The sequence below is a fragment of the Macrosteles quadrilineatus genome, unplaced genomic scaffold (assembly GCF_028750875.1).
Source record: "Macrosteles quadrilineatus isolate MER2022 unplaced genomic scaffold, UCM_ALF_1.0 Scaffold_2__2_contigs__length_208266976, whole genome shotgun sequence".
Classification (NCBI taxonomy): domain Eukaryota; kingdom Metazoa; phylum Arthropoda; class Insecta; order Hemiptera; family Cicadellidae; genus Macrosteles; species Macrosteles quadrilineatus.
Genome location: NW_026542595.1, coordinates 103,312,882 through 103,327,010, shown reverse-complemented (window position 1 = coordinate 103,327,010; position 14,129 = coordinate 103,312,882). Strand labels below are relative to the sequence as shown.

General features: G+C 35.6%; 1 protein-coding gene across 1 annotated transcript in view; it reads right to left on the bottom strand.

Moving 5' to 3' along the window:
* The window catches only part of LOC128984706 (proton-coupled zinc antiporter SLC30A1), a 57,173-nt gene that overhangs the window by 26,464 nt on the left and 16,580 nt on the right, over window positions 1-14,129 (bottom strand). The window contains exons 3-8 of the mRNA XM_054404046.1: window positions 9,355-9,447; window positions 8,813-8,896; window positions 8,150-8,648; window positions 5,401-5,541; window positions 1,506-1,631; window positions 855-1,033 (exon numbers count right to left, since the gene is read on the bottom strand). Coding sequence (XP_054260021.1) covers window positions 855-1,033; window positions 1,506-1,631; window positions 5,401-5,541; window positions 8,150-8,648; window positions 8,813-8,896; window positions 9,355-9,447 — 1,122 coding nt within the window. The remainder of the gene's footprint in view (window positions 1-854; window positions 1,034-1,505; window positions 1,632-5,400; window positions 5,542-8,149; window positions 8,649-8,812; window positions 8,897-9,354; window positions 9,448-14,129) is intronic.

Sequence of the window (14,129 nt, the reverse complement as noted above, 5' to 3'; positions counted from 1 at the left end):
CTAGAGACCCATTACACTGGTTGACATTTTCATTACTATCAAAAATTGTAGTATGCCGACATACACACAAACGAACATCCAGAAAATTAGGTATCATCACGTAAACCGATCTTAAACAATTTAAACGACTAAGTGATAGTTGCTGAAAAAATTTTTCCTAAACATGAGTAAAATTTTCATGGCATAAACTACACAGATTGCATTTTTTGACAAAACTTGATTGAGACGCAAGTGTTTGAGATGTATAGTTCAAAATTGAACATTTCCTGATAATGCAGATACTTTAAAGTAGAGGAAAAAATTAAGTTTTAATGTGAAATAGTATGTAGGCAAATACTGACGATCAATCCTTTTGTATTATGAAAATCCGTCAAGAGGTTGATTCAGAATCGTGGAATAAGAAAATCCCTGTCACGTTAATATATAAGATTACCCACGATTTAGTTTCTTCGTAAACTGGATGTAGGTCACCTTAAACTCTTCCGATAATTGATAACCTTCTTCGCAAGAATAAAATTCTCTATGAAGAAAACTTAATAATTTTCATTTAAGAGGCTCAACTCGTACTTATTTGGTGTTTTATTAGATCTAGTAATAATAGGTAAAGGATTCAGAAAGAGTAAAATTAACACCTCTGTATTTACTACTACAATTATTCATAAAAGTGTAATTTTTAAATAATTTAATTTTTTTACCGAACTTGTTTTTTATGTACCGGTAACACCGATCTTGAGTAAACAGAGTGAAGATTTAATAACTGAACTGAAAATCTTCATTGAGTTTTTACAGAGAGTGTACCAATAAGCAGATTATTATATATATTTAATAAATGACAAGTTGCTGACTTAACGTACTTTTGGATTTAGGAAGATTATGTGAGCTGTGCAGTAGGTCTTGTCTGCTGTCAGGGTCCACACATGGAGCTCGTGTACATTGACTATATCAGGGAACGCTGTGACAAGTTGGCTGCAGAGATTCCCGATGTTAATGTGCTCTGGGATTGTCTGCAGTAGAATTAGACACGAATCCTTCACTGCAAATGATTCCAATACTTGTTAGATATTACTTTACAACACTCTTGAATTTTTTTTACTTTTGTGAACAAAAGTTGAAGATTTTACTCCCATCACACAGCAAGACTATGAAAATAATAATAAAAATGATGAGTATTCTATGTATACCAAGTCCCAGATCTACATATTGGATTTCAACGAGGAAAAATCTGTACTGCAATGCAAATGTTCTTGTGCTTTCACCACTAGACCTCTGAGCTGGAGCAGGTTGAAGTCCTATTATAAGACTAAACGCTAGACTCGCTGTGTGATACCGAATCGTAGAAGTGACTCGTGTTATTGTAAGTGGTAACGCCAAGACTCGAACCTACCTTAGATGTGGGTCAACCTTCAGTTAAGCCTCTCAGGCGAAGAAAACTATCACTGCACTGGATAATTTGTTCTACCAAGAGCCATGCATAATATATGTTACAATCAAAGCTCAAAACTTACTGAAGGGGTAGCTGAGATACATCACCAGGATTGTTGAGAGGATGGAGAATGATGGATCCACAAATTTGGCCACAGATGGATCTGTGCTGTAGACTACAATGGCACAGATGATAACCACCAAGCAGCCTAGAAAAATTACATCACTATCATGGAAGGAAAAGTGTTTTTATAAAGAAACATTTATCTGGAATCTAAAACCTACTTAGGTGACCACACACAGTTTATTTGCCTCTATTTAAGCCTCTCTGGCATAATTTACTTCTTCTCTACTCATTGTTCCTCATGTCTTATCCACCTGGCCTCTCCATCGCAATCTCTGTCTCTTTAAGGTCTCTGCCTATAAAGGTCTTCTTCCTGTTATCACTTTTTTAATTACCAAGTTCTATCATATTTACATGCTTGCCAATTTAACACGTTCGCTACTGCAATAGTACGAAATTTTCCATTCACATGGACCAGCGACGCACATATGCGACGGCCGGTTTCCACCCATAAACTGCTGTCGCATATATGCGACGGCTAGTCACATTAAAATAGACTGCCGACGCATATTTGCGTCGGGGTTCTAATGTTATTAAAATGCTTTTATCTTTGTAGTGGTCTATTTGAAGGCACTGAATTCCCTGCAGTGGTCTACAGAGATGTCTGACGCACAACTGCGTCGCTTGGTCTGTGGATATGATGATTGGTGACGTCATATAATAGTTGGAAAAACTGGTCTTTACTTTTCCGCATCACTGTATGTATGTATGCAGTATGTATGCTGCATTATCCTATGTAGCTTTTATATTTGTTCAGTTATAAACTGTTCTTGAATCATCTGTTTATTTTTTTACTTACTTTCACCATAAAACACAAAAAAATGAACTGTCACATATATGCGACGTTTAGTCTATTTCAAGAAAACTATGATAATTTTCACTATTGTCTTCGCTGTAGACCGGGCGTCGCAAATATGCGACATTACTAAAGGTTATAAAAAATACAAAAAAACAAGAATAATTTATTTACAAACACGATTGTAGCGTATTACAATGTAAATGATCACTGTTTTACAGGTTTTCGCCCGTGGTCTGTGTGTACTGTTATCCAAGTAACAGCCGGTCTATGTGTAAGATTCAAATGTATACCTCGGTCTGTGGCAATGACCGCGGCGTCGCATATATGCGACGCTCAGTAGCGAACGTGTTAAATCGCTTTTATTTTCTCTTCTACCACATCTACTTTCATAAACAGCTCTCTTAGTTTTGGAACACGTTTCTTAAAGGATACAAATCCTTCACATTAAAAACGAACCGTACAAGGTAAACAAAAATTATCTATTGGAACCTTGTAAAGTTGTTGAATTATGAAAATCAAACAGAGAACCCGGTTGGTCCAACGGGGGTTTATGGGGGGTTTTATGGGGTAAAAATAGGTTTTTCCCATTTTTGACCCTAAAAACACAAAATTTCACAATTTCTTGTTAAACCATTTTGTAGAGCTTAAAAAAACAAATAATTTAGTATATTGAAGCGTTATTATGCACCTAATTGTTACGGAGAAAATTCAAAAAAATTGTAATTTTAAAATTCCCATGTTATTCTTATGGAGAATAAGTCAACTGTTGAAGTTTGCTTGTTTATGAACATATTTTGATCAAATTTGGAAAATACAATAATTTCTTACTAAACCACAGCACCTTTTAACATTTTACATAAAAAAAAACTTTTACCCTCCATGTTGTAGCAAACCTAAGTACTCACTAAACTAATTCTGTTTAAATAGGGAATAAATTTAAATTTAATTAAATTTAATTTAATTTTGTTAAGGAGACAATTTAGTTTGAATCCAATCAGGCAAATGGAAATTCGCTAAGTCTGCAGGTTTGCTGCGGCGGGGGTATTTATTTCTGACCTAGGTATTTGTTCTGTGATTTCGCCATGTTATGCATTTATCAAAACTAGTGGTCGTCCAGTGGTCGAAAACATGCAATATGTAATGTAATATATGCATTGAATATTGGATACAATAGTAGACATTCAATTCAGTTGTTGCCATTTTTTATTAAAAACATGTAGTTGTGTGAACCAGTCACATTATGCGTGTCAAAAATTATATATTCTATCTTATTTTTTGTTGCTGACAAAGTTTATGGGTCATAACAGTTAGTTGCTATAGCTCTTAATTAGTCATTCCATAAGTTTGACTTGGTAAAAATCATTATGTATTCGAGAGAAATTAGTCATTTAGATCACCGCAATCAACTACGACGAATTTAATTAAAACAACTGGCGACAACTTTAACATAGGGATGGAATGTCTAGTTGTAAGTCAAAGGTACAGGCTTCTCTATTTTCCCCCCTTGCTGTATAAAATAAAACATGTGATTGTATAATTTCTTCCATTTGTTTTAATTTTCTGTTTATATTTCGTTGTTATTTCGTCACCAGCATGGCAACTCATAAAGCCCATGTTAATTTTTTTAAAATTTAAAATTCATTTTTTGTGCTTATATGTATTTGAGCCTATTTTAATTTTTAAAATTCTGCACATCTACAGGAAAATATCTTTTTAACAGTATGCGTAGATTTTCCCTATGATGCACACAAGCTGAGAAAAAAAGGTTTTAAAGAAACGTGCTTGCCTATTAATATATAGATAAATAAAAGCAATACAAAATAAATTCAATATTCAAATGATAGGCAATGTCAGATATATAAACAATCAATCAAATAAGACTGGATCATTTTTTTTTTTTAAGAAATCAAATGTAAAATTTGAATGAAATATTATGAAAGCTTATTAACATAAGAATTATGAACGTCCAATAACATTAGCTAGAAATTTTATATAAAGAAGTAAATAACTGCTTAATTTATCAATCTGGAAATTAAACTAAGTGTCAACATTAACAACTGGATTTACAGAAAAGTGAAGCAAAGTTGTTCACTTTTAAATCTTTATGTTAAAGAGTAAGGATGACAGTAACAGTTGTAATTAAAATCTTAAGAGGTGGTTTGGGTCTGAAGTTAACGAGGGCAGTGACATGTTTATTGCCTTGAGTTAGTTGAAGATACAACCGGGGGTCATCAGGTAGACCAACAACCACATTGAGACTTTCCCAAGGTAAATCACTGGTGTGGTTACAAACTGAAGATTTATTTGATTCAGGATTCGTTCAGTTTTATAACCAGTGATGTTGGGTCGCAGATTTAAAATCCCCCATCATAGAATTGCCACCATAGAATTATTGTTTAGATAAGCTAAGGACAGTTTTAATGATAGTGTCAATCTGATATGTGGAGGTAGACTTGTTTATTATTTGTTTACTTTAATTTAAGTCAAGAAAATTAACACCAAGTTCTAAAAAAAGATAGTTAAATCTTTAACCAGGAATAGTTAATAATAAAAAAATATGGAATAATTTAACTTTGTTACCTAATATGTTAAGTAGTTTTCAAAATCCGTTTGTTTATTTATCGAGTGATTTAAAACATGTTAACTTATCTTTTTTTCAACTGGAAGAACTTTAAGTAAAGTACAAAAAATGTCACATTTTGCCTCAAATAACACATTATTGTGGGAAAGAAATCCACAACAAAGTAATCTAGTTTTACCATTCTTAAACCAAAAACCTAAACCTACAAGAGTATTCTTTCTTAACAAATTGAATGTGTTTATTTTTTTATAAAATCCACAAAAATAAGTTCAACATTATAGAACAATTCATCTTTACAATGACCATAATTGTTCAACTCCTAAGAAAGAACATTTTCCACTTCATAAAACTTAGATGTAATATACATATTGACCTTCAAAATCAAACATACCTCAGATGATTTTTAAATTCGATATAAATGTGGGTAACAGTTTGTTTTGATATTTTACAGTTCCTTGGTTTCTTTATACCTACCAACAGTATCTCGACAAAGTCCCCACAATCCCTGTCTCTTGGCAGACTTTACTGAAGGGTTCTTCCCCTGGCCATTCTGCAGACTCTCGACACTGGCTGCCTCCATGGCACTTAGGAAGCTTCCTTGATGGAACGTATATCCTAAGAACAACATTTAGTTGAAGCTTCTGATCACTGAGTAGTTTATCTGGCAAAAATCTACGCTTTCGATTTTTCAGTAATCCATCTTTGGGGCAAGTTAAAATTTAATAAGTACAGTGGAATTTTAGCTTGCTCCGAAAATGATTGTATCCGAATTGTCAGTCAGCATTTTTGTAAGTTTAACGATAATTTTTCAAGACCAAGATTCGATTGAGTAGAATTATTGGCTTTTGAATACTTCATACAGGGTACTTATTTACATATTTATTTACTTATTTATATGAGCCCATCACAGAATGCTGCTTTCCAAATTATATGAAAGGTCATATTGCAAAAAGTTATTACAGTTTACAATAAGTTGACCCTTCAATTTTACTTGGGTAAAATGTTTTTGTACACAACAGAAATCAAGAATTTACAGTAGCCCAATCTGATAAAGACTTAACTAAATTAAGTTATTTTTCTCCTGAAACTAATGCCAACGTGAAGACCTAAATAAATGCCTAGTCCTATCTATAGGGTAGGGGCCACGATTGTTGTGAATTTAATGTGAAGTTCCCATTCACCTCCTTTCTCCCCCTACCGTTAACTTAATATTTTTTAATTGCAAGGTACCCCTTTTGACATATCAAATGTGAGGACATGAAAAAGAAAAGGAATGACGCAAACTAGAGATCTCTACGTCAATCCTATCAAAAGTTATGGCAGTTCAAAAGTTGATTTTTCGCCCCTTTTTTTAAGAAATACCCCCCGCCGCAGCAAACCTGCAGACTAAGCGAATTTCCATTAACCTGATTGGATTTACACTAAAATGCCTCCATAAAAATAGCACATTTATTTCCTATTTAAATCAAATTAGTTTAACGAGTACTTAGGTTTGCTGCAAAAGGGAGGCTAAAAAAGATTTTTTTAAAAATTATAATAGTTTAGTAATAAATAAAAGTATTTTCCAAAATCGACCAAAATATGTTCATAAACAAGCAAACTACAACAGTTGACTTATTACTTATAATAACATAGGAATTTTAAAATTACAATTTTTTTGAATTTTCTCCGTAACAATTAGGCGCATAATAACGCTTCAATATACTAAATTATTTGTTTTTTTAAGCTCTACAAAATGGTTAAAAAAGAAATTGTGAAATTTTGTGTTTTTAGGGTCAAAAATGGGAAAAACCTATTTTTACCCCATAAAACCCCCCATAAACCCCCGTTCCCATAGTACGATCATGCTGGTTCGCGAACTCATTCAAGTTTATCGCCCCTTACACCTTCAAACCAAATTTTATCAAAATCGGACAAAAATTACTCAAGTTATTGTGCGGATGGACACATATATATATATATATATATTAAGAAAGAATATATATATATCTATATATATATCTCTATATATAGATATATAAAAATTTGAACGAATGGTGTTTTTGGCCTCTGGGGACATCAAAATGAAAAAATAAATCGGTCCCGGGCTTAGGTCTTACCATGAGACCTACGGTAATAGCTACTTCCCTATAGGGAAATTCGCTAAAACGCGTTTTTTTAATGGCTGTAGCTTGATAACGGTAAGAGCTAGCAAAGATTTGAAAAAATTTTCATGGTCAGGAATTAAACTTTCTACAAAACACTCTTAAGCGTTTTCCGAAAATCGCACTCATTCACCTTCAAAAATCGCCCTACTTTCTCGGATTTTGTATGGTTTTTAAATGAACAAGCATGCCATCAGCTAGTCTTTGACCTTTGAAAAATGCTTATTGTTCAATTAAAAAACCGGAAAAAATCCGAGAAATATTACAAACTTTAGAAAAGAATTTACAAGTTTAATAAAACGTATAGTCAAAGTAATAAACTTTATTATAATGTAAATCAAACTCGTCTTTGTTGTGTAATCCTTAGTTTCAAATTAGACAATTCAATTCTATTTCCTGTAATAAGTTTTGTAAAAAAATTTTGGAACTGTTTTTAATTTCATTAATACAGTAAGGAATTCCAAAAAAAGCATTACAGGTAAAAATATTTGAACAAAAACAAGGCAACGGTAGTGTGATTTAGGATGAAACAGGCTAGCAAAGATAAGTGGATAAAAGGAATCAAGCTTGTTGGAGAAATGTAGTTTCTGTTGTATGAGAGAAAACTCTCTGAGCTTAGGGAAAATGGGATAAAAGGTAAGCAGGACTTATGCTAGCGATGTAGAACACAAGGTAATAGTAGAACATAAATTTACACCTTCCAACCTGTTCTCTTAACTCTTGTAAATCTCTTCATCAGAGAACCCATTTTGTTATGTAAAGAAGGTTTACCTCGCAAAACTCTTTAGTTTTTAAATAGTAAATCTGCGGTAAAATTTGTACAATCTCAAAACTGTTTCCACAACTCATTGCTGTTATATATTTTAAGTTTATTTTCCTGATTTGCCAAATTCAAAAACTTAAATAATCAGTTTATTCCAAATGTATTTTAGAAAACCTTACAAAGAATTTATTGTTGTGGATATAACTTTTGCATTAAAAACGTTATTTCGGAGAACACCTTCAACAACATTCCAAAAGGTTTTAAATTGGTCAAAGGTCAAATGTTTGGTTTTTGTAATAAGAATAGTTAACTTTACCTCCGATCATGAGATAAGCCAACAAGTTGAGGAACATTGACAACACCCCGATGACTAGGACGGTGATGGGCGCATGCATCTCATCATGATGACTGATGTGTATCAGGGTCTGCAACGCTTCCACCAGCACGGAGAAACACAAGGAGGAGAGAAACACGCAGGCTATCAACATGACCAGCACGTCAACACGGGCCCAGCCAAAGGTGTTGCGCAGCTGCCGTTCTGGTCCGGGACTTGAAGCGCAACACTGTACACAACATACAACATGTGAGATGAGAAACACGCAGGCTATCAACATGACCAGCACGTCAACACGGGCCCAGCCAAAGGTGTTGCGCAGCTGCCGTTCTGGTCCGGGACTTGAAGCGCAACACTGTACACAACATACAACATGTGAGATGAGAAACACGCAGGCTATCAACATGACCAGCACGTTGACACGGGCCCAGCCAAAGGTGTTGCGCAGCTGCCGTTCTGGTCCGGGACTTGAAGCGCAACACTGTACACAACATACAACATGTGAGATGAGAAACACATGCTATCAACATGACCAGCATGTCAACACGGGCCCAGCCAAAGGTGGTGCGTAGCTGCCGTTCTGGTCCGGGACTTGAAGCGCAACACTGTACACAACATACAACATGTGAGATGAGAAACACTTGCTATCAACATGACCAGCACGTCAACACGGTCCCAGCCAAAAGTGTTGCACAGCTGCCGTTCTGGTCCGGGACTTGAAGCGCAACACTGTACACAACATACAACATGTAAGATGAGAAACACATGCTATCAACATGACCAGCACGTCAACACAAAGGTGTTTTGTATCTACTGTTCTGGTCCACAACTTGTGGTGCAACAACATACACAGTATAGCCTACATTTTATATGATAAACACAGGCTGTGAACTTGACTAGTACGTCAACACAAGCCCAGCTAAAGTGGTTGCGCAGCTGTTGTTCTTTTTAGTTTTTACTATATTATAAAAAATTTGATTTTTATAGATATAGGTAATTGTACTCTTATTACATATTTGGTATTGTTATCAAATCAAACAATAATATCATTACAATTTGTCATGATTTTACAAATTACACTGTGGAAGAAGGAAAGTGAAAAACGAAACCTACAGAAAACTGAAATGGGACCAGGTTTAATTGAAAATTAATTTGCATCAATGTTGCATAATTAATTCCAGCATTACCATTTGTGCTTTGTTGGGGAGCGACGCCAAAGACTTGAGTTCCTCGTGTGAGTTGGTTGCTACAGAATCATTGTCGGGTCTGCCACTCCCATGCTGAAACATTAACATTATTGTCATTACTTAACAAGTCTTTGTACAGTGTGTCAACATTATAGTTAATTATAGGCTTGTGACTTTTAAATGAGTTGGAGAGAGTAATGCTGCTTTCCCTAATTAAGTACGACTTGCCTCTAGTAATTAAATGAGAATAAAATTTTTGTCTGGAGCTCGTCACTGTCCTTAAAGTGAAGGGAAAGTTCAGGAAATCAAAGTAGTCACTAACAAAATATTTAGTTCTTCTTGTAAATTGAAAAGCATGGTACAAGAATATGCAATTTTTTATTATTATAAAAAGTTACAAAACAACTTATGTTGTGCAAAGAAAGAAAACAATGTAGGAAGAGTTGTAATTAAATTCCGAATTACAATATTTGATCAAAAGAATGAAACTGTGTTCAATAATTTTTATATATTTTCCTATGCGAAGAATAGTGTTAGGCTCTAAATTTAGTAACAACTATATAGTGTGCCAATTCGGAATATCTAAAAATATGATGGGGTGCATAAAGATAGTACACCCTAATTTGTAATAATGTCGCTCACCACAGACCATTTAATGATATTTGTAAAACTCTTAATGCATTGCCAGTGTTATCTCATAGTTGTTTTTATGAGACTCGAACCCTGAACCAACTGAACAAACATCTTCTGATTACAAAGTAAATTTTCGGCTGAAAAACAAGATCATTATAACCTTACTGCGTACAACAGGTTTTTAAGATAATCGATGGTTATACTAATTCATTGTTAGATTGTTTCTTTTCTCCGAACGTCAGTGGACTCTCGTCAGAGAAAAGTGAAACCGTTGAAAATATTTGTGAAACTTAACTTGATTGCTAGATGACATTGGCCCATATTGAATTCCTTAGCTGTACATTGATTATCTGTTGATTTTGGGACATTCTTAGGAGTTACAATTAGCAATTAAGAACCAATATAAAGTAAGATTTACAACTAAATATTCTCATCTGATAATGAAGTTTAATTGCCTAGTTGCAGCTTGCGAATCTTTTGGAAATCAGATGACTCTCGTCAGAAAAGAGTGAAAACCAAGCCGATTACTAGATTGTATGTGTTGGCCGTAACCCAGATAGTGAGAGCGAAAGCTGGACGACCTCCTGGCATTGACACAAACTTGAGTCCGATGCATTTTAATGAAGAATCGGTAGATGGGTGGACACAATAGCACAGTAATTTAATCATATGAATTACATCGAACTTCTAAAAACTATTTTTGGATGACATTTAACGATCAGATTTAATTTGTTTTGTCACTATAAAAGAAAGTAGCTCTGAAGAAATCTTTCAACTGGTTTAATTAGCAGCCAGCACTAGCAGTTTTTACTTTTCCCGTGTACAATGTGCTTCAGAGACATTCTACATCCATAATTAGGATTTTCTCTCATCGGTAGGTACTCTAATTACATCCTTGTACATCCTTATTTTTTGTCATTTGTCTAGTCAAAACTGTATAAAGACGTAAAAAATCAAATCATAAATTTCAAATAACAATCATCAGTTTTAATGCAGCAGAAAAACATGTTCTATAAATTATATTTGCTAAGCTTCTCTTCTTGCATTAATGAGACCTATAATTTTTGACCAATCAAAAACCAAAGTTGGTTTCCCCTCAAATTCTCTTCATCTGTTCAAATTTCTTGTGTTTTTTTCATCTTCTTCGATAGTTTTTTGAAGTTAAGAAAATTAGAAGACTTGAGAGCTATGACAAGGGTTACAAATCTTGATCACCTAACATGTATATTAAAGAAATTTTAGAAACATATTTGGATTTTCCTGCAGTTAAAAAAGAAAGTATAACCATAGACTTCGCAGCAAGTTAAACCAGCAGCTAGCACTCTTGCTGTTTCTACTTTCCCCATTTACAAATACTCACTGCTTCCATGATCTGGATCTTGATATATTGACAGGTTATACGTAAGCTTTAGTTTAAAATTCTTTTCTATTTAGTCTTTCCAGGCAAGAATCTCAAGATTTGTTTTAGCGATGTATGTACCAGTGAAATTTGAAAATCACAACTTGTAGCATCTTTAGGTTTACATTTTATTTTCAATCTTGAATCACTTATAAATGAGAGGTTTTAATTTACCTTGATTTTGTTTAGTGATTCTTATTCCTCCTTCAAAGGTATCTAGAATGATGGTCACCCTTGGAGGAGTTACTAGATAAGAATTACTAGATGAAATCAAGGTCAATTAACCTCATTTTATTTTTATTTTACTAATTTATACATATGAGAATTCATAACATTTATTGCTTTCAATTAGAGCCCATGATGTCCAGCCCTCCGGTCCCCCTGATCTCGAATCCAATGCCTTTCAAGATAAAACGACAACTAGATAGTTTCTTGCTGTTTTATTATCTTACAACGCAAATTAGGAACGATCATTAGGCAGACAGCCAGATGCACCTGACACGGATTTTCTTTGTTTATTTTGTCCTAGAAGAATATTATCTGCTTCATTGCATTTGAATCCTGGCTTCAAAACATATTTTAACTATTGCAATCTTGTGTATGCACAGACAATTTTGTTACCCTTACCACGCTGTATGTTTACCCAATGAGTAAATTTGTTCATCCTTACATAATCTTAATACACATGTATACACGAAAACACATCCAAAATACTCCCTTCACTACGTAGTCAAATTTCCATGTTTTTAACTGTACTATAAATTTTGCAGAAGAAACATTTTTTCAAAGGAAAACGAATTTTATATTCACACAAAATTGGAATCGAATAATTATATAAATAATAATGAATTTTCTTTAATAATGTTTAAAAAAGAAGGTTATCGATTTATAAACACAGTTTAACCCCAATTTCATGCTTAGTTGAGCATGTGAACATTGTCCTTGCGGATGGCCAAACAAGGAGAGTTGATGTAAACATTGGAACTGCTTTAAATGCATAGAACAATCTAGCGGCATGTCTCTGTAGGAATTACAACTTGTTGACAATCTTGCCCCCAGAGGGGAAGTAAATGCTCCGTGTTGGTATCGGCATTTTCAAGTTGGCCACAGACATGGACGACTGGGCATCGGGTCCCAGTGACATTCCTTTATCCAGGATGGAGGGGTGTTTAGCTCTAGGAGAGATGGAAGTACATCATAATCTCTAACCTACCTGTGTCTGTGGTTCTTTGGGCTTCGGCCTGCTTGTTGTGTGCGACCAGCATTCAGTGGGCAAATCCTCGACTTTGGAAGTAACCTTTCCTGGAGGTGAAAACGGGCAAGTACCCGCAGCTCACGGGGACACTCAAGGGCAACGTAACTTTCCGCAGTGTGAGGGCAACGGTTTGTAGGTACTTATGCAAACCAATCCCTGTCTCTGAGCACGGACGGTATGGTTATCTTGAGTGTGGGGGGTTCTTCCCGGAACCTCAATTGAGTCAAGGGTGTCGCCACCTCTGGTGGATAGGTTCATCCGGGTGGGTCCCACTTCTATACCTGCCTCCTTTTGGGAAACCCTGATGGCCTGGCAGTGATGTTGGGTCTGACGGGCAAACGAAGTAGATCGGGTGCTGGGTCCGAGCCCGCCAGGGGTATCTGGGGATCTATCGCTCTGGTTATCTCTGGTTTCCCAGCAATGGGTAAGGCCTCGATCGGGCAGCGGTGTAAATGGGAGGTTGGGGTTCCCCCCGTCAGCGTGCTGATGGTCCCCTTCCTCCTGGCTATCGATGGCGGGTTCTGCCTGTCAGGGATTAGATAGGTCCCGAGTGTTGCTTGCACTAAATGCGTCGGGGCGCTCTACCATGGACCTCTAGGTCCCGACCTAGTGGAACCCAGGTGGAGTGACGCTTAAACAAGCAGCCGGAATCCCTGGTTAGGATTGAGGGGCAACCCTCTTTCCGAAGGGTCTGCTTCGGCAGCCGGCGAGCCTGATGACCTTAAGTCATCCGCCCATGGTGTGCTAAAGGTTGATGCGTAAGCTTCGGCCTACATCATGGGGCCCGGGTATGTCCTAAAGGATAGGTACCGGGTATGCAGTCAGGGGGCTTCAGCTCTCATGACAACAATAAATGTATAATAATGTATAATGTTGACAATCTTAATGTAACTGCAAGACAAATGGTAGTTGAAATTGAAGCTCTGTAATTTGTGTTCTGCTGATTCGTGTTCTCGCACTGTTAAGCAGCATTTAAAACTACGTTAGTCATTCGAGAGTTCTGAAAACCTAGCTCGTCTTCAAATGTGAGACTAGAACGTAGGTTGAGACTGTTGTGTCTACCACCTTAGGGAGGGAGGTGGTCTAATGGTAGAACGTGGAGCTTTGGAGGTCCTGGGCTCAAATCCTGCCAATTGCCAATGGATTTTATCAATGTTATAATGCAGTGACCCTCTGGGACTAGCCTGAAGTAATGTGTCAAACAGTTTCCGGGATTGAACTAGCGTCCTAGGATGTGAGGGTTGGACATAAGAAAAAAGTGTTTACCACCTTGTCCAGATGCACCAGATGCATGTTTACATAGTTTACTAATCTAGTAAAATCACAGATGAATTTAATCATCAAATAAATCAATGAGAAAATGCAGTTTACTACAACGCAATATCAACCCACTTAAAATATAATTTTATTTTTTAAGCAAATATAATATATGGTTATTAATTTAAATACATAATTGCCCAATCAAAGTTATTGCAAAAGGCTTATACC